The sequence below is a fragment of the Mus musculus genome, chromosome 7, assembly GCF_000001635.26.
Source record: "Mus musculus strain C57BL/6J chromosome 7, GRCm38.p6 C57BL/6J".
NCBI classification, from domain to species: Eukaryota; Metazoa; Chordata; class Mammalia; order Rodentia; family Muridae; genus Mus; species Mus musculus.
Genome location: NC_000073.6, coordinates 78,233,308 through 78,261,304, shown reverse-complemented (window position 1 = coordinate 78,261,304; position 27,997 = coordinate 78,233,308). Strand labels below are relative to the sequence as shown.

At 41.6% G+C, this 27,997-nt stretch overlaps 1 protein-coding gene across 10 annotated transcripts in view; it reads left to right on the top strand.

The window, feature by feature from the left end:
• Ntrk3 (neurotrophic tyrosine kinase, receptor, type 3) overlaps window positions 1-27,997 on the top strand; it is a 401,049-nt gene that overhangs the window by 319,730 nt on the left and 53,322 nt on the right. For all 10 annotated transcript variants that reach the window (XR_001785487.2, XR_001785486.2, XR_001785488.2 and 7 more), the window contains 3 exons: window positions 891-1,021; window positions 10,432-10,604; window positions 13,907-14,150. Coding sequence is in view for 4 of the 10 variants with exons in the window: in XM_011250816.3 (XP_011249118.1) it covers window positions 891-1,021; window positions 10,432-10,604; window positions 13,907-14,150 (548 nt within the window). In the remaining 6 variants the exon portion in view is untranslated. The remainder of the gene's footprint in view (window positions 1-890; window positions 1,022-10,431; window positions 10,605-13,906; window positions 14,151-27,997) is intronic.

Below are 27,997 nucleotides of genomic sequence, written 5' to 3'. Positions count from 1 at the left end.
TTTATGTATGTATACATTTTGGGTGTATTTCTGTGCATGTATACATATGTATGCATATATACATATATATGTGTGTGTGTGTGTGTGTGTGTGTGTACATTTGTATGCTTCTGTATGTACATGTGTATGCATATATGTGTGCATGTGTATCTGTGCATATGGGCACGTACCTGTGTGTATGTGTGGTTATGTGTGTATGTGTATGTTTGTATGTGCATGTGCTTGTATTTGTGTGTGTGTGTGTATTTGTGTGTATATGTGTATGTATTTTTATCTGTGTGAATGTGTGTGAGAGCATGTGCATGTTTTTGTGTGTTTACTGAGCACATGTCTCGAAGTGTCTCCCAAACTAAGATAACCTCTTAATCTGGATTATCTCATTTCATGACCGGGCTTCAGTGAGGATGGCTTTGTTGCTAACCCCATTTAATAAATGAGAAAATTGAGGCTCTGGGATTAAATAACTTTCCCAAACTGGGGGAAAAAGTGGGCAGGATTGTCATGGAGTCAGCATCCAAATCTGATTCTCAGCTCACTAGCATCACTTAGTGACTTGCTACGGATGTTGATCTTCAGTCCCACTGAATCAGAATCTGCATCTTGCCAGGATGCTGCCATTCGTGCGCAGCATCACAGGACACGCCCATATTCAGTGACATCACTGATTCCTGTTCTGTCCTGAGGTATAGAGTACTCAGCAGGTGCTCTGGCACAGAACTGAGATTTCACTCCGTGTCAGACTTAGTTCAGAATGTCCTGACAATCTCCATGCTCAAGTTGAGATATTAACATTTGCCTCTTCCTGTTGTGGGACCAGAAGTACCTTAGATTTCTGCTGACCTGAAGGTGCCAGAATCTGACTTTCTGTCTCATTTGTGATACTTCTACAGATGTTCAGCACATCAAGAGGAGAGACATCGTGTTGAAGAGAGAATTGGGTGAGGGAGCCTTTGGGAAGGTCTTCCTGGCTGAGTGCTACAATCTAAGCCCCACCAAAGACAAGATGCTAGTGGCAGTGAAGGTAAATCCTGGGGCACATGGGCAACCAGGACAGGGGTGGTGGTGGTTCAGTGAGGTGGAAGGCCATTAAGAGGGTGGTGTTAAGTTGGTCTCAGACTCAATCAAGGAGACTTTGTCAGGAGTCAGTGCTGCTTCCAATGGTCTGGACATGACTTTGGTTTTAGAAGTCAATAACTGCAGTGTATATTGGGAGTATGTCTGGTGACAAATTCTGCCTGTGGAAGGCTCTGACTGAATGGGGAGTTTTAGATTATTTTCTTCAGTAACTTGTGGATGTGCTGTCAGCCTAAACAGGCATTTGGCCCCATCTCAGGAGCAGAACTGGATAAAAGGAGGATGTCTGATGAGTCACGGAGGGCCCATTTTAAAGGCACTAGACATCACTAGGAACAGAGGGAGATAGGGTTGGGGGGGGGGTCACACACTTAGCACCTGGAACTGGTGAGTGAGGTTGGGATAAATGCTAAAATTTCTGCTATGTTGTCTGAGCTCAGATCCCAAGAGTACATGCAGGGGGGAACTGCACTTTCAGGAGGGCTTTTAACCACAGCACTGTGAACCAGTGAGGCTCCAGGCAGGTTTGCAGCTGGGAAAGCACGGAAGAATCTTGGTTTCCATCTGTTGCCCCACTCTACCCTGCTCCAGCAGAAAGTCTTCTCTCAGTACACCAGTGCCCAACAAGACTTGACATATTCACAGAACAAGTGTCATCTGGACTCACTGAGATCTGGAACCAAACTATAGAGTCAGGAGAATGGAGTGGCCTTCTTTCCTATACTAGAAGATTCAAAAGTCAAATAACCTTGGAGGTGGGGATGAAAGACATAGCCACTGAGGAGTACACTCACCAGGACCTCAGAATGACCCCATCTTTAATACTGAATGGCTCAATAGAAACTCCATCATCAGTTTATGTATCTTTGACTTTTGGGTATCTGTATCCATGGTCATAGTATTGATCTGTAGGTTGTCTCTGCCTACAGAGGGTGAACCATTTGGGCAGATGCATATGGTGTAGTTCAGGGTACCACCTGGCATGGGCATCAGAGTGAGAGCTTGGATACAAATCGTAAGTCCTCCACTGATCAAGCACACGACCTTCAGCAGAACTCAAGCTGAGCTTGAGTGTTTCACTCTGGACTATAAGAGTGATAATATCCTTTTAAAAATGCTGATAACTTGGTAAATGCTCAATAAACAAAAGTAGTGGTTTTTAATTTTTGTATTTATTCCTAATGCTGACAACACTGATATATTTAGGCACATCATATATGACCTCCTGAGCTTTTATTAGCTATATATAAAGCTTACCACTTTTCCCTCTGAAGGACCAGAGACTAAACCTAAATACTTAAGTGTTGAAGACTATGTGCTGCTGCACCTCTGAGCCCTGCCCATGCAGTGGGAAAGAAGCACAGATATCCCCCGAGCCAGCTATGAGCAGCTGTTTTCCAAGATAGATATTTACAAAACCAGGCATAGATAGCCAATCCCTGTTTTGAAAATCAGTACCTAGAATATTGCTCCACAAAAGGCTAGTGATTATTGTTATTGTACATTCTTGGAATGGACTTGAGTGTCTCGGGCAAGGTTTGTGGAAAGGTTTCTAATTTTATCTTTAACCTTAGTGCCTGTTCTGCTTTATTATGTTTAATGAGAAGGATAACACTTGCCTATTGGCTGTCCCAGTGTCTGTCTGGGAAGTGGCAAAGGAACCAGTTTGGGACTTTTCAGCAGGAGGTAAAACAATGGCTGAGAAACATGAGTCTCAATCAGGTCTGTGGAGAGTCTGTCACAGAGAGACACTTGCCAGAATGTGTGATGAAGAAAAAAATGTGTTTCTAATTGCACCCTTTCCAAAGAGTCTTCGTCTCCCCACGGGCCTGGGAAACTCACAAGATGAGTGCTCTGGAATTTGACACCATTTGTCAAGCAATGGAGCTGCCTAGCCCAGCCTGCAGAATTCCATCTTCTCCAAGACCACCCAGGAATGGGAGTTCCTTGCTCTCTGTCCTTTCTGGATTTTCATTCGGTTTCAAGCTTTTCTCTTCACTTTGTTCTCATGTTGCTGCAAGTTAATTCTATATTTCTGGAGGACGCTAGCAAGCATAGCCCATGACTAGGTTTCCTCAAAATTGGTTGTGAGTTTTCAATCTAATGGTATTTTTAGCCCAGCAGTTGATATGATAGGAACAGAGGTGTGGCAGGCACAGCCTGGTTTTGTTTTGTTTTGTTTTGTTTTTAAGGCATTTGTAGCCTGCTGGGGAGCCAAGACAAGCACCTGCCAAACAAATGGAAGACAGGACAAGACAGGGCATAATTCGTGTATAAGCAAGACATTAAACTCCAGATGCTCCCAGGCATTCAGGGAAACATCTTCCCAATACCTATCATAAATTACAAATATATTAAGACAGAACCAGTTGTTGGTATAACTGGGCTATAATCTCAGTACTCAAGAGACTGAGTCAGGAAGATCATGCGTTTGATGCTAGCCTGGAATACATAGTGAGATTCTGCTTTGGGAAAAAGTATATATAATACATAAATAGATATAGATAGATACATAGATACATTATACATAGACATACATAGATACGCAGATACATTAAACATAGACATAGATAGATACATAGAATATATATATATATAGAGAGAGATGGATAGATAGATAGATAGATAGATAGATAGATGGATAGATAGATAGATAGATAGATAAATTGTTTATCATATCCCAGCTATGTAATATGCTATAGAGTAGTGACTGTATCCTTGGTTATCTCATAGTTTACAGAGAGCTATGGCTTACAGCTGCCACCTTCTATCTTAAGAGGGAATTGAATCACATTTAGTAGCCTAGGGAAAGGTCAAAATTCTAAAGTCCAAGTTAGATTTCTAGTAAATGTGTTTTCTTCCAACTATCAGATGTGTCAGGGATTATGTATAATCATCTCATAGTTTCAAAATGGTGACATCACTTTATATAGTCATTTAACAACCAGTCCATTTACACAGCATTGGCACTCAAGCAAACCTCTTGCATGGAAGGTGGGAGACACTTTCTTGTTTTGCATATATAATCTTATCCCGTCTATTTACCCTCTCTCTGTCATTCAGTGTTCAGTCCAGAGTCACCCTCGAGGCTTTTACAGTACACAAGACATCTATTTCCATCTGTGGAATATTTTTTTTAAACTTTGGTGACCATGTGGTTAATTTCCAAGACACCAAGTTGGTTTCTCATTTTTGTTCTTTTAGATTTCTGTCTTTTTTATCTTCTTTTTTGTCTATGTTGTTGGCTTTTATTTTTATTTTCATCTCTTTTGAGGTGGGTTTCTACTCTATAGCCCTGGCTGACCTGGAATTTTCTATGTAGCCCTGTCTAATCTCAGACTTATGGTGATCCTCCTACCTCTGCCTTCTTAGTGCTAGGATTATAGACATGTGTCACCATGACTGACATAAATCTATATTGATCATACATTTTATTTGTATGTATGTGTGCATGTGTGTAGGCACAGTACCTGTGTGTGGAGACCAGAGTACAACTTTCAGGAGTTGATTATCTTCTTCTACCACATGAGTCCAGGGGATTCAACTCATATCTTCAGGCTTGATGACAAGCGCCTTTTCTCTCTGAGCCATCTTGCTGGCTTATACATTGTTTTTTGTAAGAAGCAATTATTTCTTCATATTTTTTGGAGAATGTCCTTATTTCAAAATAAATATGGGCCTGGTCTGCAGGAATTCATACTCTTGTTTTGACAGTTCTCACAACTTGGAGTTTGCATGATATTTCTTTTAATACATCTGAGCCTCAGCATTCGGATTTCTCTGGGATTGGAGGGTTGTTTTGATCTGTGTGGAATGCTCATGACTTCCAGTTATAGAGATTTAAATTGGAGCAAGAAAAGAAAGCATTTTTGCAATAATCTGAGGACAGAATCTCAGGGTTTGGGGGTGGTTTATATATTTATGCTTATCATTTACAAAGTTTAATACAGGATCTCTCAACTTCAGCACTTTTAGCAGAGTGGAATAATTTGCTGTTGGTAAGCTGTTGATTTCCTTACACAGTGTTAGTCAGCCTTGTTTGCTCTCTGCCCAGTAGATGCCAACTCCCATTGTAACAGCAAAAGTGCCCCTGACATTGTCTAGTGCTCCTAGGAGAACCCAGATAGCACAGTGAGCATTAGTCGGAGTACGTTCAGTAGTGAACTCAAGGCTACTGAGGAGGGCTGGGAGGAGGAGAGGCGGTCTTTCCCAGAGAAAAACAAATCACTGATCATTCTAATGGTCAGCCCTGAAAACATACAAACAAGTAACATTATTTGGACTCAGCAAGTTTGGAAATATGTGTATGTATGTACAGTTGTACATACATTCATTCATTCGTGCATACATACACACATACATACATGTATGCAATAACAGTTGATGGAAAAAAGAGGCCATGGATTTGAAAAAGAGTGGGGAGGGAGGAAAGGGAAGGGAGAAAGGCTGTAATTAAAATACAATCTCAAATATAAAGAAAAGAAGAGAAGGAAAATGAAACAAAAACTCACCAAAAGTAGTGATCTTAAAAACTATACCAGTGTTTATAAAATATTCCACTAATACTTGACTGTTTTGTTTAGAATTGACTTGCACTTTATTGGAGGAAGACTATGCAATAGTCTTGGCGTTATTTAGTAGCCACAGGCTGCATGGTAAATTAGTTATAGAGCTAGATTCAGGTTCCCCGTGGGCTCTCTGATGCTGTTCCTTCCATACTTGGGAAAGAGACTTCTTTAATCTCTGACGTTTACAGTTTTATCATTTTTTTCCAAATGATTTTTCTTCCACTGCTAGTTAAGTTTTTAGTCACTGACATTTAGAATGTCTTCACAAAGTATTCATCCTGAGGGCTAAGGAAATGGCCTGGCTCCTACTCATATTTAATTATGTTTTTTATAGTGTTTCATTACACCAAGTGATGACATGATCAGATTTAAATCTCATGAGTAAATTTGTGGGTCATCACAGTGGATTCCTGGTAAGTTTATGTCCCAAACTCTTGGGGACAGAAGTATCTCTGTAGGTGACCAGACACCAGTCAATATACTTATCAGAATTGATGGCCGGTACTCCCTCGGCTGCCTGGTTACATCTCTGCAACTCTGTTGAAGGCCTTTATGACCATTTGATCTTCATCAGATGAAAAGGTCCAAGGGCTTAGAAAGGCCAGTGAGATCGAAGAAAGTAAATGAGAGGATGCATAGAGTTGGGGAGAAGAAGTAGAAAGAGATGGGCAGAGCTGACATCTTGTGTCCATGACCTTTAAGAAGTTGGGATTTCATGCTGAAGATAACGGGAAGACAGTGATATGCAGGATAGGGGCATTTGTTCATGCGGTGATGACCCATCTTTCTCCTGTATAAATCTGTGAATCTCACCGAGGAGAAATGGCAGCAGGTGCTGAGGGAGTAAAATAAAAATTGGTTTTCACAATTATAAAAGGTCATTTGTAAGTAAGTGCATGTGAGTATATGCTTGTACACTCAGTAGTGTGCATATTCCTGTGTGCATGATAGAATGAGTTGTAAGGTATTAATGAACTCCCCTGAAGTATCTTTCCCCAACTAGAGAAAAGGCAAGTGGGAGGCAGCAGTTGGCCAAAATAAAGATGTTAAATGCCTGGGAAGGGGTTGGGCTAAGCATATTTGATTCTGACTCACCCTGTCTTGGTGAAGAGCCCATCTGAACCCCATCTGCAAGGCTAAAGTTCTCACAGGAGCTGGCTCATGTAGAGGACAAGACTAGAAGGGAAATGCCCACTACATTTTGGGGTGAAAAGAGGAAGATAAGGAATTAGCTTCTAGTTCTCTTTTGCTGTGCTTACTATTGAAAAGGGCTCAGCCAGGAATGTTCCCAAGTTCAGGCTACATGGCAAGACCCTCTTTCCTGTGCCAACAGTTGGTGGCTATGATAAACATCAACTCCATCCCATGCCACTTCACAGTGACCCATTTTGCAGTTGCCCAGCAACCAAGGAAGTATTGGATATAGAATCTTATGAGCTGGGCCAGAGAACTTTTGGCCCAGTTTCCCTTCCCATTATTCTCCTGTCATCTCTGTCCCAATTGCATTAATCCCTGGGGACTGTGGCCACTGGCAGCTCTGGCCCCCAGTCGCTACACCCCTCACTTTGACAGTTACATAGGAACTTCAGGTTTGACCCACCAGCTGGAAAACCCAGGGTGAAGGAAGAGGGAAAGGGTGTGGAAGCCCTGGAGACAGTGACTGTATTGTATCCCATCTCTCAAGAGGAACTCTGTCTGCCTTGCGGTTCAGGGTGCCAGCCTGAGGGACAGACACTGGCTGTGACTGCTCAAGGGCTAAGAGTAGAAATATCCCATGGCTGCCACTGATGTCGGGGCTGTGGGAGAGAATGATTTAAAGAGATGGAGAGAGGCCATTTGGCTGCCCCCAAATCTGATCTACTTTTCTCTCTTATAAATCCAGTGCTCACATAAATCTTCATACTCTCCCATCCCACCCATGCTGTGTTCCTCTGTTTTTTCCTCCCATTCCTCAGGAAAATAAATGATTCACAGTCACCTTATGCCCACGTTTTATCCCATGTAGCTTAGGACTGAGGCAGGGAGATGGGTTACCTGAAAAGGTTTTCCAGCATAATACTTTGGCTGATAAGCATTTGTTCAGGTAGCTGGTAGCCATTGCAGATTTTCCATTATTCTTAGGTATACCCCCAGAGCTGAAGTGATCATTACATCGGGTCATATGTCTTGGGAACTGGGACTGTAGCTCAGTTGGCAGGCTTCTTTCCTATCATCCACAAATCCTCAGCAATGCATAAAACCAATCATGATGAAACACAGTTGTAAATCTTAGGGCTTTGGAAGTGGAAGCAGGAATTCAGGGTCATTCTCAGCTATAGCATAAAACTGTGGGGAGAGAGAGAGAGAGAGAGAGAGAGAGAGAGAGAGAGAGAGAGAGAGAGAGAGAGAGAGAGAGAACGAACTAGGTCTGGTAAAAATCATAGCTAGGCTGGGAAAATGAATCTCACTTTATTACCTACCACCTTTGGTCTTTCTGCCTGGAAATCTTTACTGGAGGAAGCTGTTCTGACATCAGACCACACTCTCTTTCCAAGCTCAGTTTGTTACATGTGTATATCACTTCATTCTTCTGCCTGCTTGTCTATTAACAAGTTCTTTCAACAAATTAATTCAAGTAGATGAGCTGGGGTGAAAAGTATTCTGGAATCTGGATCCAACACATAATTGGTTGTTCAACTTTGGCAAGCTGAATGTTTGTTGCGGGCCTTAATTTTCACATCTAGAAAATGGGAAGGTTGTACTAAGTAACTTTCAGTACTTTTTGTTAGTAGGCCATTTAATTGAGAACTTTTTATGGTGAAATCTTTTAAATGTCCCAAAGAAGGGAAGGTGATGCTGGCTGAAGTTGGGTGGGGCTTCAGGTCAGGAAGTCACACTTGCTTTGATGGCCCTGGAGACTATTGCTACTGAAGTCTGGGGATGCTATGAATTTCAGCAAAGGATTGCTCATGTCTACTATTCTTCCTGTCATTTACAATGTGTGAACATGGGCTGGCTCTCAAACAGGCTTGGCTTCAGGTTCTCCAGCTACAGAAATGTGAAATGGGGAACTGAAAGGGAAGACAACCTTTTCACACTAAGCATCCATCATTCCTGATGTGCAGTGGTTCCTGAGAAGTTGGAGAGGTTCACCTCGTCCATCCTTCACAGGTTCATATCACTGCAGTTTGGGAATCCAAAGCAATTGGCAGATTTCAACCAATGAAGCTGCAGAAGATGGAGGAAATCTCTGGCTAGGGAGGATTTGCAGCACTTGCATGGCAGGTCATTTTGTCTGAATCACCAGAAAAGACCATATATCTAGCAGAGAGAGAGAGAGTCTCAGTGGCCTGAAATCCAGGGCTGGTTTTAGCCTTACTTCTTGATTACCTAGTGGTTATTATGTGCTGAATTAGCTTTATGACTTTAAGGCAATTATGTGGAGTTGGGAAATGTGTGGGCATGCCTGCCTAGGCTTCTTCTCTGGCAAAGAGCTCTTCTCTGAACAGACTATCCTTCAACATGGACAGCATTGCCTATCCTCAGGATGGCAGTTCCAGTTTGGTGAAGCTGTGATAAGCACCATAACTAAAAACAAGGTGTAGGGAAAGGCTTTAATTAATCTTACTGATTATAGTCCATCATGGAAGTCAGGGCAAGAACTCAAGGCAGGAGCAGAGCCCATGCTGCTTACCCAAGTTCATAGGAGAGTTGGCACCATCCACAGGGGCCTGGACCCTCACACATCGATCAGTAATAAAAAAAATACCACACAGACACACTCAGAGGCCAATCTGATGGAGGCAATTCCTCAACTGAGATTACCCCTTCCCAGGTGTGTCAAGTTCACAACCAAGACTAGCTATCACAGTAGTGTCCTGTTCACTGTCTCTAGTATGCATTAAATATGCTTAGCTTTGATGTCACACTCACAGTCTGATTCTAAAAACTCCAACCGGGTGTTGTATACTCTTTTTACTGTATTATTCTTTCTGGAACAAGAAATAGTCAGGTATGTATTTCTCTCTGGCTCACATTTGGGCCTGAAGTCCCTGTAGAACAAAGTCACAGAATCTTGGCAGAGTGTCTCCCATTGGCTCACATCTTCATCATCCTGCAGTGGGCTTTGGTAGCTGTCTCCCAGGTCTTGTGTGCATCTAAGACTTCCATAATTTAACCGCAACCCTGCCTTCCCCATAGCACTTCTGCTAAACCTTTGGTTTGAGAATACAGTGCCTTCTATAAGCCAAAGGCTCACTCCCCTCTTGCCAATACAGCCTCATCTACCATTAAGACACAAGGACTCAAAGGATGAGGGGAGCATCATGACACTGCCTGATCATATTCATTGTGGGTCCAGAAGGATGTGGTAACAGTTTCCACCAGCTGGAAAACATAGCTCTCTGCCCTCGGAGTGCACACTGATTTACAAGGATGAAGTAATTGGGGTGGTGCTGTTCAGTCTACTGTATCAGAGAGACTTGTTCTGTAAAGGAAGATTTAGGAATAGGGGTCTCACGGGTCTTCCACTTCACAGCTTTTTCCCCTGCCATTCATATTGAGGGAGACATGGGGATGGACGATGAACATATACTGAAGTCACTGGCTAGAGTCTGGGATGTGGGTCTCCCCTTTGACAGGAATCAAAATGGTGACTGAAGAAAGGGTTCACCAGTGTGCTCTGCCTTGATGTTTTAAAATAGATCATATCCGCTGTGTGTCCAGATGGATGTGGTATCAGTTTTCACCAGCTGGAGAAGATAGCTCTCTGCCCCCAAGTTGCTACAAACTAATGTTGTGTGGTTCTCAGGCCCTGAAGGATCCCACCTTGGCTGCCAGGAAGGATTTCCAGAGGGAGGCTGAGCTGCTCACGAACCTGCAGCATGAGCATATTGTCAAGTTCTATGGGGTGTGTGGTGATGGTGACCCACTCATCATGGTCTTTGAATACATGAAGCATGGAGACCTTAACAAGTTCCTCAGGTAAGCAAGATGGGACTACCTTCTTTTCCCTCTCTCTCAATTTCACTGAGCCGTGGGAGTCTTCTCTGTGGTTAGAAATCATATTTGCCACCATGAGTGCAAGTCTGAGGATGGCAAATCAAAAGCACCTGCCTTTCCCTTCTTTTCCCCCCTCTTCTCTCCTCCTCTCTCTCCCCCTCCCCCTTCCCCTCCCCATCCCCCTCCCCCTCCCCATCCCTCTCCTCTCCCCATCTTTGAGACTTTCTGACTTCAAACTTACTATATATCTGAGAATGGCCTTGAACTTCAGATCCTCCTGCCTCCATCTCTTCTGTTCTGGGATCGCAGGTGTGCACTGTATAACTGGTTATGTGGTGCTGAGGATGGACATTAGGTCTTTATGTATGCCAGGCAAGCACTTTTTAAAGACAGCTACATACCCAGACCTAACCCCTTCATTCTTATGTGCCATCTCCTTACAGATGGACTTGATCTTTTGTATTCATGATGAGACACCTGTACTTTTCTTTTCAGCTCCCAGATGGACTGGGAAGAATAAAACATGGGGTATACATCCCATGTGCATCCCAGGTTGAGTCTCACAAACCCTGATTCTAGGACTGCTAACTCTCTTGCCCCAACGTGGTAAAAGTCTCACTTGCCAGATGAGACTAGTATCCTACATTCATCCTGAAAACCCCACACCTGTAGACATTTTTGATGATGAATGTGATGTCATCAATTTGTAAACTCATCAGAAGGTAAAGATGGTTGATAAAGAAAGGGATTTTGTTTCCAGGTAAATTCTGTCAGCATTTATACTAATAGAAAGGAAAGGGAAAAGTCAGACTTGGCAGAGTCTTCACGTCTCTCCTTATGATTTGGATTTCCAAATAAATGGCCCTGGAGATACTGAGGAAACCCACAAGATTCTCTAAGTCTCTGGAACCTGAAATCATAATGACATGGATTCCTGGAGACCTCAGTCCTTAGCATAAGAGACATGGGGGTTTATCTTAATTATAACTGGGTCAAGTTATAAGTGCTTCATGGAGTTGTTTCTAGAAGCATTACATGGCAATGTGTATATAATGCCTATATGTAGCTAGGTACTGAACCAATATTTGCTATTGTAAAAATCACAACTATTATCATTACTTTATATGAGCTATGAATCATGGTAGCTTCCAGTCTAGATGATAGCCCATCTCAGTGTGGAGGATTCCCTCACCTTGTGCTTCTTTCCTCTGCACTAGTTTGCACCACAACATATTTTCCAGGAGTATAGCTGATTCTCCCATCCCAAGTTCAACAGAAGGGCTCAACAAAGTCCCCATGCACCTTTTTGTATTCCAGGAAAGATGAAGAAAACAAGGCAGAAGGGGGAGGAGCAGGGAGAAGCAAGAGTGAGGCTAGGGCAGGGGAAACACCAGGGAATAAGAAAACACAAACCAAAAGAGAGAATAACATTTCTTACTGTGGTGACCAACTACTTGGCAAGAGGCTACTTAGGGGCAGGAGTATTTATTTTGACTCACAGTTCAAAGGGGTTCAGTTCGTCACATCAGTGAACATGGTGCTGGTGTGTGAGGTCAAATCCTATCGGCAGTCAGGAGTAGAGAGTGTTTGGGGCAGAAAGAGTTTGGGTTAGAAAGTGTCCAATACCTCCACATCAGTGACAGTGATCTACTTGCTCTAGCAAGGGTTCCCTTCTCAAGGGTTCCTAACCTCCTAAAAAACTCCATTAGTAAAGCCCAGATGTCCAGACATTCAAGTTTCTGGAAACATTTTACCTTTGAGCCATAACAACTAGAGATGGCAAGAAGCTGTGTCTGCGCTGAATCACTCGCCCCTTGATTCTCTGTGGCAGGAATGTAGGAAGAATTTAGTGATCCTTCTGTGTCTGGACTCACTTCTTGAAGACAACATAGGGAGTCTATTCAAATCAAGGTCAACAGTTTCTTCGGGCATTTCATGTCAACTTGCTACCCAGATTCTCAGGGGGTACCCAGATTCTAACCCATCTTCCTAGGCTCTGTTAATCAAGGCTAAGATTTCCCAAAACTCCATGCTGAAAGCCTGGGTCACAGCAACTCTTGCTAGGAGCTGACTTAACAGGCTGCTCTCCCAAATGCCCGCTTAACCCCCAAGGTCAATTCTGCCTATTATCATGTCTCCTGGTTGGTGGGGTTTGAGACCTGCAGGGGTGTGTCCTGGTATACTGGGGTGGGAACTGGCTTCCTGACTCATCCCTGTCTAGCTGATGCAGCTGCTTTCCTCCGAAGGGGGAGAGGGGAAGCCCACCAAAGATAATAAACAGAGTGTGTTCCTATTTAATGATGCCTTTCAGTGGAAATTGGAGAAGCAGTAAAGCAGGCTAGGGCCTCCCTGTACACCAGGGCTCGTTGGACTTCCACTTCATAAATAAGGGCCCTGGGTGTGGTTATGGCTCATTGGGCTTTCTGCAGGAAAGAGTGAACACTAAAAGTGACCGATCTGACAGGGCCGGGTGTTATCATAACACAGCCAGGCTTGAATTTAGCATAGAGAGAGTATTGAGTTCCCAAGATCTCTGCTTTAGAGTCAAAGTGTTTCTTTATCCTGCCTCGCTTTTGCTAGTGTTTTGGAATGGTTAGGGGTATGGAGCTAGCCTTACACCACTTACACCTGGGGGGCTGCAGATAGCTTGTCAGCAGCATCAGCACTGGGAGCTTGTCATAAATGCAAATGAATGAACACTGCCGGGCCAATCAGAGCTTCAAGGGGTGGGGCCTTTAGAGCTATTTAAAGTCCTTTTTGATATCCCTTTTGGCAGCTCTCCTTTATAATCATAGATAATAATTTACAGTATGTCTCCTGACTACTATATAGCTATTCTGAGATATCTAGGACTTTGGTTGAGCTTTCTAATATTATTTGTGCCTCAATTAAAAAAATCAGGATAGAAAGATTAAACAAATGTCTTGAAAACGATCAGAATAGGGCTTGACATATAGTAAGGGTTAGCGGTTACTTTATTAATTATTCTATAATGAGCGCCTAACACCCGAGAAGACCCTGGGAAATGGCTTAGATAGTGAAAGAGAAAGTTAGTTCTCTACCTTTTGAGTACGTTTATGTCATCTTAGTGAGGAATTCATTTGTAGTCTTACCCATAGCCATACTCAAAATAATTTGGGTAGATAGACATAGGGATAGGCAGCCTAGAAAGGAATTTCCTTCCTTTCTGAAGGATGTTCCAGAGCCCTGAAAGCCTCAAAGTCTTTACCTTTGATATGCTAAGTTCTCTCTGCTCCTCCCCCCCCCCCCTTTCCTCCTTACAGGGCCCATGGGCCAGATGCCATGATCCTCGTGGATGGACAGCCACGTCAGGCCAAGGGGGAGCTAGGGCTCTCTCAGATGCTCCACATCGCCAGTCAGATAGCCTCGGGCATGGTGTACCTGGCTTCCCAGCACTTTGTACACCGGGACCTGGCCACGAGGAACTGCCTGGTTGGAGCCAATCTACTAGTGAAGATTGGAGATTTTGGCATGTCCAGGGACGTCTACAGTACTGATTACTACAGGGTAAGGAGGCTTTCCCAGCTGCAGGACTAAGTTGCTGAGCTAGTGCCTTGCTTACATGTCTGTCATTGTCCATTTACGCTGTCACTATGGTGCAGATGTATGCACATGCACGCTCACCAATGCACTCAACAGTTCTCTTTTGGCCACTCCTGCATCTTGGCATATCAGCTTATTATTATCACGGTAGGCCATTCTTCCTTCCTCTTTGACATTAGACTGAATTCTTTCTATATATCACTATAACCTGCACATTATGTTCCTATTGCTTCACAGTTTATTCTTTATGCAAACAGAGTTGAACACATATAGATGTATGTTCAAATGCCCACCCAAACAGTCTAACTTGGTGATATGTCAATAGTCCAACCCATCCCCCGATCTAGCTTCATTCACAACATGTTGTATTCACTGGAATTTCTTCATGATCATTTGAGGGTAATCTTGTTTCAAAGGTAGATCGTTATGGAAGTGGAAATCAAAGTAAACTAGAAGTAACTAGTACATAATCCTACTGTCTTTGGAAAAATGAGAAAATGAGGTATTTTGCCCATTTCTGGCTTTAGGGAAAGGATGTTCTTAGGCTGATTGGAGGAAGCTTTATTTGTATACAGTTATCTACCTCCTACTTTAAAATCTTATTTTGCTTCCAGAATCATGGTTTACTCTCATTTTGAGGGAATCTCCTCATTGGGGAACAATGAGTTTTCCTGTGTTATTATGGCCAAGTTAATGGTAGATGGCCATGGATGTCAATTTTTCTAGAAAGAGAAGAATGGGTAAAACTTGTCAGCCACACACACAGATGGGTCATGTCATTCAGACATTCCTTTATCTACATTAAGGAAGACTTATGTTGCCCATACCAGGACTCACCTGTAATCTCAAGAGTTTGAAGTTTGAAGCTGGTAGATCTGGAGGTTAAGGCCAGTCTACACAGAAAGAAGTCTCTACGGAGAAAAAAAAAATAAAAAGGAAAAAAAATTCAAATATGGAAGACTTACTTTGGCCACTTTGCCTAAGGAGAGGATTTAGATTTGTGATGTAGGAGACAGAAGGACAATATTATGGAACAAAGAATGTATTCATCTGTGACATGTGAACAAAATCCCATGGATCATGGAGTGTGTGATAATACAAAACTATTTCCAGAGGCTCAGACAGCTTTCATATCTGGGAAAGGTTGGCTACATGGTTCACAAATGGCCTTCTTATTGTCTCTTCCTTGGAAGAAGAAGCAAAAGATCTCCAAAGGTCCCTTTTATGAGGCCACTAATTCTAACAAAGGATAATGCTTTAATGCCTCTAATCAATGTCTACTTCCAGGCCTGCTCCTATGCCATTACCTGCAATTCTCCTGCTATGAACCACATGTTTATTTTAGCTTGGGGACTAAGGAAACATAAACATTCAGTTCATAGCATGACATTGGGAGCCAATTGTCTGGTCCAGGTAGGAAAGAAATAATCACTTTGTGAACTATTGTGATCCTGTTGACCTGAGTGTGGTAATCCAGGAGTGTGGGATTTGAGGCTGGCAAATACACACTTGTTCGATTTATTTGAATGCTCCTGGTGATTTTGTGATGCACTATTGATCACTGAGATATGACACTGGTTACTCAAGGGATTTCACTTTAGTAACAGTGCAGAGGAACATTTTAGAAATGGCTTTTATGGCTGCAGAATGTCTTGTTCATGGTTCAACCAAAGGACGGCAAATGGCATGCAATCATGAGCACACAGGAGGCAACAAAAACCAAATCTGGAGAAAGCAGTGTCCCCAGCAAAGTGTCCAACCTTAGCCACCTACCTTACCAAGTATTTCTAGAAGAAGGAATGGGAGCATGATGTAGCAAACCCACAGGCTGATGGTCAGAGAAGACCTGTTATGATACACTGAAGCATAGTGTTTAGCATCTAGACAATTCTCCCCACCATGCATATCCAAAGCCTGGATGTGGTTACTCAGCAGGTATATGGGTCATAGATCCTAGCTTGAGTCTGCACCATTTAATTGCCTTCCACTCTGTATAATGGTGTTTTCTTTCTTGACTGGCTAAACTCAAATCTATTGTAGGGATGATGAAAGTAAGGGAAGTTTGCTCTTTTTTGTTTGCATTTCTTTTTCTGAGCAGGGAAGATATTTAATTATACTTTGTTGGTCTCTCTGGACTCTACCAGGTCTTAGAAAGCCATAGCAGACTAGAACATGCAAGTGGAGATTTGAAATTGGCTTTTTGGGTTATACTTAATATTTCATTTTTGGTTTAAAGGTAAAAAACAAACAAAAGAACAAATAAATAATAGAAAAAAGGAGCTCACTCCAAATAGCACACCGTTACTGTTGCTCTAGCAGCCATTAACTTTACTCTGACTCCTAGGAAAGCATCAGGGAGTAAACCCATCTCATTGCTTTGGGTGTCAGGACAGATTTGAGGAAGTGAGGTCAGTGGGAATTGTCCACAGTCCATGTATCTTGAATTCCCTCTTCATGAGCTCTAAGTCAGACTGTTAGTTGAAGCTAGATGGCTTGAAAATAGATGTCTTTTGTTCCAAAGAAGTACGAAATAAGGAAGGATAGCTATTTCAGTGAAACTCAGCTTTACTGGTAGGTAAATCTACATTGGCCACACTGAAAGAATGGATTGTAAAATCCCTTTATACTTGTTTACCTCCACGCCTTGAGATATGCTTAACCACCACCCCCAAACACACACTCCAAATATTTTGAAAAATGAAAGACAGGAATACATATGCCTGAAGTCACAAAAAATATTTCTAAAGTCTTCTCCTCTTTGGAAGACATCGTTGTTACTAAAGAGTTATAGGTCAGCTATGTTCACTCCCTAATGTTTAGCTCTTATCAGCACCATGTGCTCAATGCTTCAGTTCAATTTTCTTATTTTGAAAATTAGGACAGAAATATTTACTCAGCAGAGGTATGTTTATGTTAAGTGAGGAACTTAGCTTGTGTGAAGCACTGGTAATGCAATACTTGCTAGACAAACTATGGCTTTTACTGTCTCCTCAGCACTCCTTACACCCAAAGCAAGAATGCACTGGAGATAGTCTCATTTCCAGATGTGATTCTTGGATCAGAAAGAGGAACTCCTGACCACTGGAAAATAAACGAGGTTCATATAGCTGCCCTGAAGGAGGAGGGTTAAGATGATCACCTCAAGGAAAATTCCTTCCCGAGGTTTCAACTTCCATAGAAACAGTGGGCCATCGGCATTGCCCTTCTATCTGGCCAGTGTTTGTATGTTCTTGCTTCCAAAGCATAGAGCTGTGCCTAAATTTGAGAGATTTATGTAAGACTTTCTTGTTCAGTATATACTGGCAAAGGCTCCAAGGAATGTGGTGATTTGTCAGAGAGACAGAACACCATGAAGGATGCTCTCTGTAACCCAGGTCAAATTTGTGTTGCTCTACTATTCTTGATTAGTAGGACCAAGAACTTGCTGACTACTCAACTTTCTAACTAATATAGCTAAACACAGATAATTTAGGTGTTTGTGTGCATGCGTGTGCACATATGCATTCAAAGGTGTGCGGGTGTTAATGTATATGTCTGTCAGCCTGGGCTTGCTTGCTCTGTGAAGATTCTAGAATGCACACAGGAGGTCAGGAGGAGAGGTAAAGATAAGATCCACCTTATATTTTTTTCCCTTTTCATTTTTAATTTCTTAAAACAAAGAGGCACCATCTGGCTCATACATAAGTGGTATGCAAATGATTTATAGAGGTGAACTGCCAAATTTCCTGTTACACATTTAGATTGAAAAAAAAAACAAACATGCCCACACCAAAGCAGTGGAGCAATTTCTTGCCTCCTTACAATGGGCTGATGGCAGCCACCTCTTCTTCCCGTGGCTCATTGATGCTTCCAAGGACACCTGTAAATGGGCTTTGACAAAGGTGCTTGTTAGATACCATGGTTACTTTCTTAGATGTTCAGAGGACTCAAGGAGCTTGGTGATCGGATCTATAGTTAAATAAGCTTTCAGACATCCCAAAGAGGAGCAGGCTGAGACCCCAGAGCAGGCATGTTTTCAGGTGTGTTCACTGGAGAAGGGGATGATAGTTCATTGAGATCTGGAAAGGACAGGACTGGAGGGGATAGATATTGTGATCCACGAAACCCAAAGTGAATTGACTCTGCTGTCCTCTGTCCCTCATACCCAGCACTAGGCAGAATTAACAGAATTATCAATGTAGGAAAATAGTGTGTGTGTGTGTGTGTGTGTGTGTGTGTGTGTGTGTGTGTGTTTCAGGTTAAGCAGGAAATGGATCACACCAGACCAGGAGCCCACACACAATCAGATGCCCACCACTGAGAAGCTATCTTTTGGCAGTCATGACCAAAGAAGTAGATGGATCTTTTCTAAACAAGTAGATTAATTACCTGGGAAGAATGCCCTGCAGAAACAGGCAAATAGTAATCTGGATTGCCTGAGTCTGGGATGTTTACTTTAGGTTATAAGTGGGATTATAACCATAAAGTAGGTCTGAGGCTAGCAATAGATTACTGGGTTTCAAGATGAGAACTCTGGCACCGAGTTCTTAGCAACTCTTGAACAAGTTTAAAAAAAAAATAACAGTCCATAGGACATGGAAATAATTTAGGACAAGATGAGCTGGTGGTAGAATAGTTCATTCTAAGGTGTTACAATAGTCTCCTCACAATGATCAAAATGATGGACTCTTTGATATACATATTTGCTATAGTCATCCTAAGCACTTGATCCTTTTGAAGGCAGCTGGAATGAAAGAGGGACATAGAATAATGTTGTTAATGAGGAAATGAGGATGGACTAGACATGAGGGTATTACTTCTCTTCTTAATAGAGTGAAACTTATATAAGGCACATATCTTAGGATGATAAAACAGCTTAATAAACATTAATCACTGCTACTATTATCAGAGCTAACATACAAAAGCTTTCTATTCTGAGCGAAGAATTTGCAAAGGTCTTATAATACAGGTTGATCACTGTAACAAATAAGTTGGGGAACACACAATGATCCAACACAAACAGAAGCTCATTTCCAGGACATGTGTCAGTATATCAGGTGAATCTACTGGAAGTATAACATTCCTCCACACTCTCATGCAGGCTACCATGCTCTTTGCTTTAGTGACCCTAAGCACTTGAGCCTTTTATAGCCATCAGGAATAGAAGAGGGACATAGAATAATGTCAACTAGGATAGACTTGACATGGCACCATCATTTCCCTTCTTAATAGAACCATTTATATACTTATACATTTATAAGGGAAGCTGACAAATGGAGTATAACAGTGTCTCACATGGAAAAGAAGATTCTGGTGGGCAACTGACCATGTCAAAAGGGAAGAAAAGCCAGTATCTCTTCTAACATTCGATTACAACAGCACATTCATACAAGGAAAGCGAAAACAAGATATTCTTTCTTCCATTGCTCCTTTATTTTGAATGCAATCTTATGGTGCTCTGTGGAACTTTTAAGCCATGGTGGACTTGGTCCACTGCCACAGAGGAGCTTCAGTTCACTACCCTGGAGAACAAAAGGGTAAACTCACAATGAACCACATCCTATGGAACAGGAGGGAAAAGGAAGAATGTATGACTCAATAGGACTCTCAGTTTTTAAGAGGACATGTAGGGCTGGAGATATGGCTCAGCAGTTAAAAAGCACTGCATCTCTGCCAGATGATGCAGGTTCAATTTCCAGCACCCACATGACTCCTCCTGTGTTCTGTAACTCCAGTTTCCAGGATCTGATGGCTTCCCCTTGCTTCTACACACACAATGCACACAAGCAATGCACAGATACACACCAGACACACACGCAGGAAAAGTACTATATAAAATTAAAATAACAGCAATCTTTAAAAGAAAAGATAACACATGTAGGAGAGAAACAGTGAAGAAAGACTGGCTACAGAAGCTTGGCTTATAAACCCATGGCAATTAAAGAAGACACCAGAGCATGCTTAACTGATCACCACACCTACACTACCAAATCTGCCTAGTGTAGGGGAGGTCTTTCCCAAAATTCAGGGAGACTCACAGGTTGAGGCCTCACACATGGGTTTGAGGGATTCTACAACATCCTGAAATTATGAGAGTGAGTCTTATTGGCTGTTTCTTTTGATTTTTATCCTTTCTGTGTTCAGAGCTTTCTGGAGAATCCTAGAGGAGTTTATGGCACACACAGACTACCCTAGTGAGTTTCTAGAACAAAAACAGGAGTCCAGGGCTACTCCAACTTAAGGGCTAGGGAGGGAAGCCATGCCATTATTGTAATTGGGACCTGGGGTTAGAATAAGGTCTGCTTGACCAAAATGTTCTTTCCAGTTTTATAAGCAGTAAGAATGGTGGCTGGTTCTGCATCACCTGAGGTAAAAGCTCTCTGTGTCTTGATTACGTGTTTCTTATTGTAAACTGGAAAGAGGTCATTTGATGAGAGTCAAGTGGTTCACAGGGTGCTGAGGAAAGCCAGCCGTCTATAAAATGACTTGGCATTTGCTGTTACCTTTAAAATCTATTGATGCCGATTAAAGTCAAATGATGTTCATAATCACAGGTTGCCGTCTTGTTCCTTGCTCAATGTTTGTATTTTGGGAGGCCCATCTAGCAACAGCCACCCTTCCTTCTCTACTGCACAGACTGTGTGTTCTGAAGAGGAGTGTGGATGAGTTCTACTGTGTGCTTGAATAACAAGCTGTTGTTGATGGCGATCTTACTCTGCAGCCACAATGGGCTTTCTCATATGGATTCTCAGATTAAGCATCTCAGCTCCACCCAGAAACCTGGGAAAACTGAAGACCTTATCCATCAGAGGCAGAAATTGTGTTTTCTAGCTTACATTCTGATGAGAGCTGTTCCTCATCCTAAGGACTAGTCTTGACTAATCACGAAAGTTGGTCTTCTAGAGGTAGAAATAAGGTTGGGAGCTTCTGGGTTTGGACAATTACTCAATCCATGCCACTTTGGTTGGAAAACTACCATAGAGTGAGGGAGTCACTCTTTCTCACCTGGTATGTCAAGCAGAAGTATGGCCAACTGATTGCTAATCAGTAGAAAAAGTATTGGCAGCTGTGCAGACAGGTCCTTGAGGGATACTGACTTCATTGGAAGTGTTTTGGCACTGTGGTCTTAGGCATTGGTAGACCCAGGAAAGCAAGGAAGGAAAAAGACACTGACTGTCAAATGTTTAACCCTTCACGAATCTTTCTAGTGACCAGACCCTGTGGCTGAGCATCCATGTTCTTTGATTGCTTTGAATCCACTCTCTTGCTATTTATACAGAGCAAAACAGTGAGGAGTTGTATCCCGTTCTATCCAGTTTATTAGGGGTAAGTCTAGATTCCTTTAGGAAAGTTACAAAGATGGTAGAGTTGTCATTAGCCCTTCATCTAGTTTTCCTTACTGCAGAGCCATGGCACCTTTGTCAAAATAAGAATTAGCAATGGCAAACAGTGTTTATTCAACTTCAGAGTGTTTGGATTTTCTTTTTCAGTTTTCTACCATCATTCTTACAATTCCAGGAGCCCAGGACACCACATTAATGCAACTGATTCCCCTTTAACAGTAGTGGTACTGCTGATGTACCTGCACTGGGGCTCAGGATCCATAAAATAGGCCAACTCTCAGGCAACAACAAGGTGCATAGTCACTAAGAAACCCTAACCCCTATGTTGAGAATATATTGTGATTCCAGGTTTCAGAAAGAATTCCTTTGAAACTATTCAGTTCTGAACAATCCAGAACTCACACGTGGGTAAAACCTTAGTTAATTTTCTCTGGCAAGGTTTGGAATAGACTAGGCTAAAGGAGGCAGGGGAATTCTCTTTAGACTCCACAGTGCCTGGACTGTCCCATTATCTGTTCATTTCTTCAGCTCTGGTATAGGTTGTATAGTGCTCATTAGAAGACATGGCACAGAGTGGACTTCTCTGCAGACAGATGCTGTATTATAGTCACTTTGAATGAATTTAGAGACACAACTTAAATGCTAATGCCTATTAATCTGTGCAAAGCTGCCAAGAGAAAGGAACACAAAGGAGGGAATCAGTAGCTAATTATAGTAGGAATTGCAACCTCACTTCCTCGATTAAAACTAGTGGATATGAACACTCATTATCTACCAAATAACAGACATTGTAGAAATGTAGACATCTAGTGAAGGATGGAAATGCTTTTAGAACTCTGGTGTCAGTGACTGCTCTGTGTCTATCAAGGCATCACATCTATTGTAAAATGTCAAGCTTGGTCTGTAGTTCTATATTTCTTTTTCATATTGTGTCTTCTGTGGGGATAAATTCTTCATATGATGGTAAGAGTGGAGGAAGCTGCATTTTGGTCCAATAGGTGGGAGGCACAGCTAAAAGGATAAGAGAATGCCAGTTCCTTTATCCTCTACTATTGCTTTGACCTCAGGTCAAACATGTTCACTTTCCCATCCCCTTTCCCTCTTCTTATTGCCATTAGAAAACTGATTTTTGAAACAGATATTTTTACATAATTACTTAGATCTAGGTTTGTGACAGAGGTTTAATTTGTTCTTTGGGACATCTAAGATAGGCTAACAGAGTGAAGGATTGGCTCCAGGAGGCAATTCCTTTATATTATTTTTTCAGAAATTGGGGTTATCTAAATCTTTCTTGCATCTATACACCCTGACACTGTCTTCTTTCCTAGAAAATTCTGTACTTCATTTCTATCTAATGGAATAGCAGGGGTAGCTATTGCAGCCCAAGCATTCTATGAAAGGCAAAAGTGGACATAGGAAAGGCTTTGGTGCTTTACGTCTTTATACTGTATATGTGCAGTATAATGAGGAAAGACGACCAGGAAGCTGAACTGCACACAAGTGGACTCTAACATTGTCGAGAACTTGTTTAAGACATTTGCTCTCAGTGACCTAAAGAATACTGTCCTAGGGAGAATCCTTCAATCTTTGATTATGGACACTTTATACCCATTGACTACTGCGATGGCTAGAAGCCTACTGTATTGACTACTGATGTGAAACCAATCTCTTTCTTGCCTATGCTCAAAGCTGATCTTTTTTTAAAGTACCAGTCTCCTGGATTTCTCCCCATCACCTTGACTTTCTCATCTCAGTCTCACAAGTGTGGTCTTTACAAATACAAACAGCAACATTTTCTGCACTGGACGGATACTTGGCTGAGACTTTGGGAACTTACTGAAGGCTTTCCTTCATCAGTCTTCCTGGAGCACAAATAAAGGTCTAGGACTCAGTTCAGTCATTAAGTCATGTTGGAGACATCAGTTATTTTTAGTAACCTCAACTGTCAGCTCATAGAGTGGAATGGTGCTTTATTTTTCAATATTTTTTCATATCAGTAAAACTTTCCCTCCAAGTAGAACTCAGAACACAGATATGTAGACAGATAGACAGACACATGGGACATTAGAATCCATCTTCCTTGATATGAGTAGTTGATGAATCCTGGGTAGTCATATTGAGTTAGAACATAACTGGTCCAGACAGGGGACCATGAGACTCTGTGCCACAAGGAGCAGAAGACGATTGAAGATACCACCAGAATATCACTGGGACTTTGAAGGCCACAGCTGAAGACTCAAAGTCACTGCCATGTTGGACCTTAGAAACAAGTAACTGTAGTTTTGGGTTAGGATACATTTTTAAAATTGTGTATTTTAGGCCACCCAGTCCCCTCGATATCCTAAGAAGTTTAGAAATAAATGAGAAGTGCCAGCTCCTTCAACTCTAAAGAAACACACCTCCTGTGGGATCCTTAAATGTCACCTCTGTCGTCCTGATGGCCCCAGGCAGGCTGGCATCAGCATCAAGCCAGGCAGATGGACTGTTGGCTTTGTTCCAGGGCTGATGGGATTCCTTCCTCAGGTTTCCTCACTTATCCATTCCAGCTGTGGCAAACTGATGTGATAACCAGTGAGCACTCTGTCTTTGTAATTCTTGGCACTCTTTAGAAGTGTGACTGACATTTGTCATCATCTCTACCCAGAATCCTACATGTTTCAAGTAAGCCTATCTATCCTCTGTCCCCTGGGAGAAAACTGACATACACCATAAAATAATATTATATCTCCTCAGAAAAACTAAGAAGATTGGAGTGATAAAAATGACTGTGTACTTTATACATAGGCAACTAATTATATTTTGTTTATCTTGACTGACAAGAGAACCAGTGGAGTGAAATCTGTGCCCCTGCTTTGCTCTGCTAAAAATGATATTCTGAGAGCAGTTTTCCCGTGATCAATCTTGATGCAGTCTCATCTCTCTGAAAGGCTGAAACCTGACTGTTCTCTTCCATCAAGGAAGGTGGTACATGAGTGGGATGGACATTATTATTGCTTGCCTGTCTCCATGGGGACAAGACAGGAAAGATGCTCCAGGAGAAAATCCCAAGAACAGGAGGGATGTTTTATTGAAGCCAATTCTGATGAGGGGAAGCAGGCTGCAGGAGGCCATGGAGTGTGGTGAAGAGTCCCTGGTTTCTCTCCCCATGCCTGTGGAGTGTGGTGATAGATGCAACAAGACAGACACTATTTTCCTTCTGAAGTGCAAAAAGCCTTTTGTTTACTGAGACAAGTGGAATATATAACATACAAAAACACATAAATTTCCATACAAATATCTTCCCTATGAGCTGTAATTAAGATATTTGCATGTAAAGAGAACAACATATTCCCTTGACTTCCTCCTGGTAGGGAATTGTGTTTCTCTCATAATCCACATAGCTCAAGAATATGTGAATTGTCTGACAAAACAGGGGGAGGAGGAGGAGGAGGAGGAGGAGGAGGAGGAGGAGGAGGAGGAGGAGGAGGAGCTCATGGAAAACAGAGGATCTGGTCAATGCAGCAACTTTGTCTCCCCCTCCTTGCCCCCACTCTCCTATATCCCCAGAGTTAGCCTACCACATAGGACAAAGCTGGAGGTAGGAAAGGTGAGGTGAGTGCCCACTAAATCCTAAGTTAGGCTGTATTCATTTGAATCTTCCAGCTTCTGCTTTGAGCTTTTCAACCTCAGGAAATGTACTTAAATTCTCTAAGCCTCAGATCCCTTATCCAAAAAAGAAAGAAAAAAAAAAGGAGAATGAGGGAGAACAATTTCTTCTTTTGTGTGGATTAAATAAGATAATGTATGCAAATTGCCTGGTACCTATTAGGCACTCAATAGATGGTTATTATCATTCCATGTAAGTGAATAAGGGAGAAATTATATATAAGAAATTTTAAATAAGTTACATGCCAAAGTATTTCCTATGATAAGCCTTTGGTGCTGGATCCTGAAATTAAAGGAGAGAAGAGTCTACTGAAGAGAACGCTGAGAGATAGAAAACAAAGTCACGCACCACGCCAGGTCCTTCCTGGTCAAGTTAGTCTACTGCAAAGCCAAGGAGAAAGGGGACGCATATCAGTCAGTGAGGGCCTTCCTCATTTTGAAATTGCTGGCTTCAACCAAGTACTATTTGCAAATGGAACCTTGAGTTTTCAGAAACAGAGCTCCATTTTCCAGACTTTGTTTACTATCAGTCTCTTTCTTGAGTATTTCAAATGTGTGTGTTCTGGTGTCTTAGGGGAAGAAGTGAAGCTGGCTGAGGTTTTACCTTCTTTTCTCTTTCTATTTGTAATGATCTTATCTGTGTCTTTTCATGGGCAACCTGAGGTCAGAGATATGAAAGTCCTTTGTACTGTGTTGGTTTGGTATAATTGCTTTTATTCCTTTGGTCCCACTGAAGATCCTACCTAAAGGCAGTGCTGATACCCTGATAAACAGTGGCACAGGATCAGTGAATGTGTTGAGCCGGGATGAGCAGTTCTCTATCTCTTTCACTCTGACAACCACCATGACATCTTGTCTACATCTTCTCCACTGATTGACTTGCTTCAGGCTGTACAATCAGGTTGGATAATTCTTTGTACTTAGCTACTCATTTCTTTCTAGTGGACCAATTGTCAGCTACACATATATATTCATATATATGTTCAAGTTTGTCTTCTGGAAGGTCAAGGAGAAAGTGGAAGCATATCAGTCAGTAATGAATGGGCTTCCTCATTGTGGAATAATTGTTGGCTTCAACTAAGAACTATTTAGAAATGAAACCTTGAGCTTTTTGGAAACAGTTCCATATGTATTTATGTATGCATATACGTGTTTATATATACATACATATATATACATATATATATTCATGTTCTTGAGTCATTCTGCTATATCTCTCTAAGAATATTCCTTTTAAGACAAAGGAACTTACTTATACCATTCATAGCAGAGATGTTCACACAAGTGCTTCATAAAATGCTTACTTTTATTGATTACATAATACCACATGAGATGTCTTGAAGGATAAGTAATAATGTTCCTACTGCTTTAAATATTATTAAATTAAACTTCATGGTCTCTGCTTGACAGGTAGGTGCCAATGGTCAGTACATGGGGTCTCTGGGAATGTGTATCTGGGAGATGCACTGATGTCTTAATGAAAAATCAGTTGCATTCATATTTCCCACTAGTGGTTCAAGCATTTGCTGTTGAATGGAGAAGACTGAATGAATATATTACAATGATTAAAATGTACATGAGACTAGATTTAGTTATAGGAACAATTCATATATACATATATATATATCAAACTTTCAAAGGCCATATGACCAAAGCATTCACATTTAGTAAGACAGTCTACATGAGAAATAAGGTTATATTGAGGTGAGAGACAAACTAGGTTTTATTAGTCAAATAAGTGGGAGTTAGTTTATTACTCTACCCTCTAGTCTTTTCTGTGACAATGAACAGCCTTCATACTTGAAGAATAGGAGCTTCTTGGTTGCTTGCAAATTTAATTCCCTCAAGGCCACAGAATATGTGGCAAGCTCCAAGTGTGGCAAGCATATCTCAGGTAACAGCTCTGTGGACTGGTGGTGATTTCCCTGAGCAATGAAACTAATACCTTAGTGTCCTAAATTATCTTTAGTTAAGCAGTTGTTTGTAGATTAGTATATTCATACAGCAAAAGTAATTTGGTTCTGGATAGATTTAATGTCCTGTCACATCCCATCCTTCCAAGTTTTAGTAGTCCAGTCACATGCCTCTCTACCAGCTCAGTGCCACCAATTCTATGCCAACCTGTACCCAGGTGCCAAGCACTATTTTAGGCAATTAGTTTTTTCTTGTTGTTTTGCAAAATTGAGAGGTCAAAGACTTGGGTTCTGTGCTAGAATGTTCCTCCCCAGAAGATCAATTTGTCAATAATCTTTGTGTGTTGTCATTGGATTGAACTGTTTCCCTACATACATGAACCACTTTCTACATAACCATTTTTATAAAAAAATCTTTGATAAATCCTTGCTGAGATTTGAGCAAATGATCTGCAGTGGCAAATTTATGGAATCCTGACTTGGAATTAAGTTAAAAGTTATCTTGTCAAACCTTCTTGACAGATGAGTTGACAAGGACACTGGAAGAGAGAAAGGGCAAAGGGTGGGAGGGAGAGAGGGGAGGTGAATTGTCAAGTGCATGGATTTAATTATTAGGAGCAGAAAATATTGTCCTTTATTGGAGATCTGAGGTTCATCTCTGATTTCCATTTTAGTATGTTATGTTCACTGGCTGTTAGGAGTATCCCACTTCATATATCACAAACATGTAAACTGAGGCTCAGAGATTAGTTGGTAACCCTCAGGTTGGTTGTTTTGTTTCATATAAAGGTTTGTTTTGAAGAGATTAACTATTAATATAATTTTTAAAAGACCATAGCAATATAGTATGGTTCCCTTGAAATAGGTTAGAATTCCAAGGTAGAAGTATAGTTATATATTAATCCAATACTATGCAGTGTTTATTCTAATA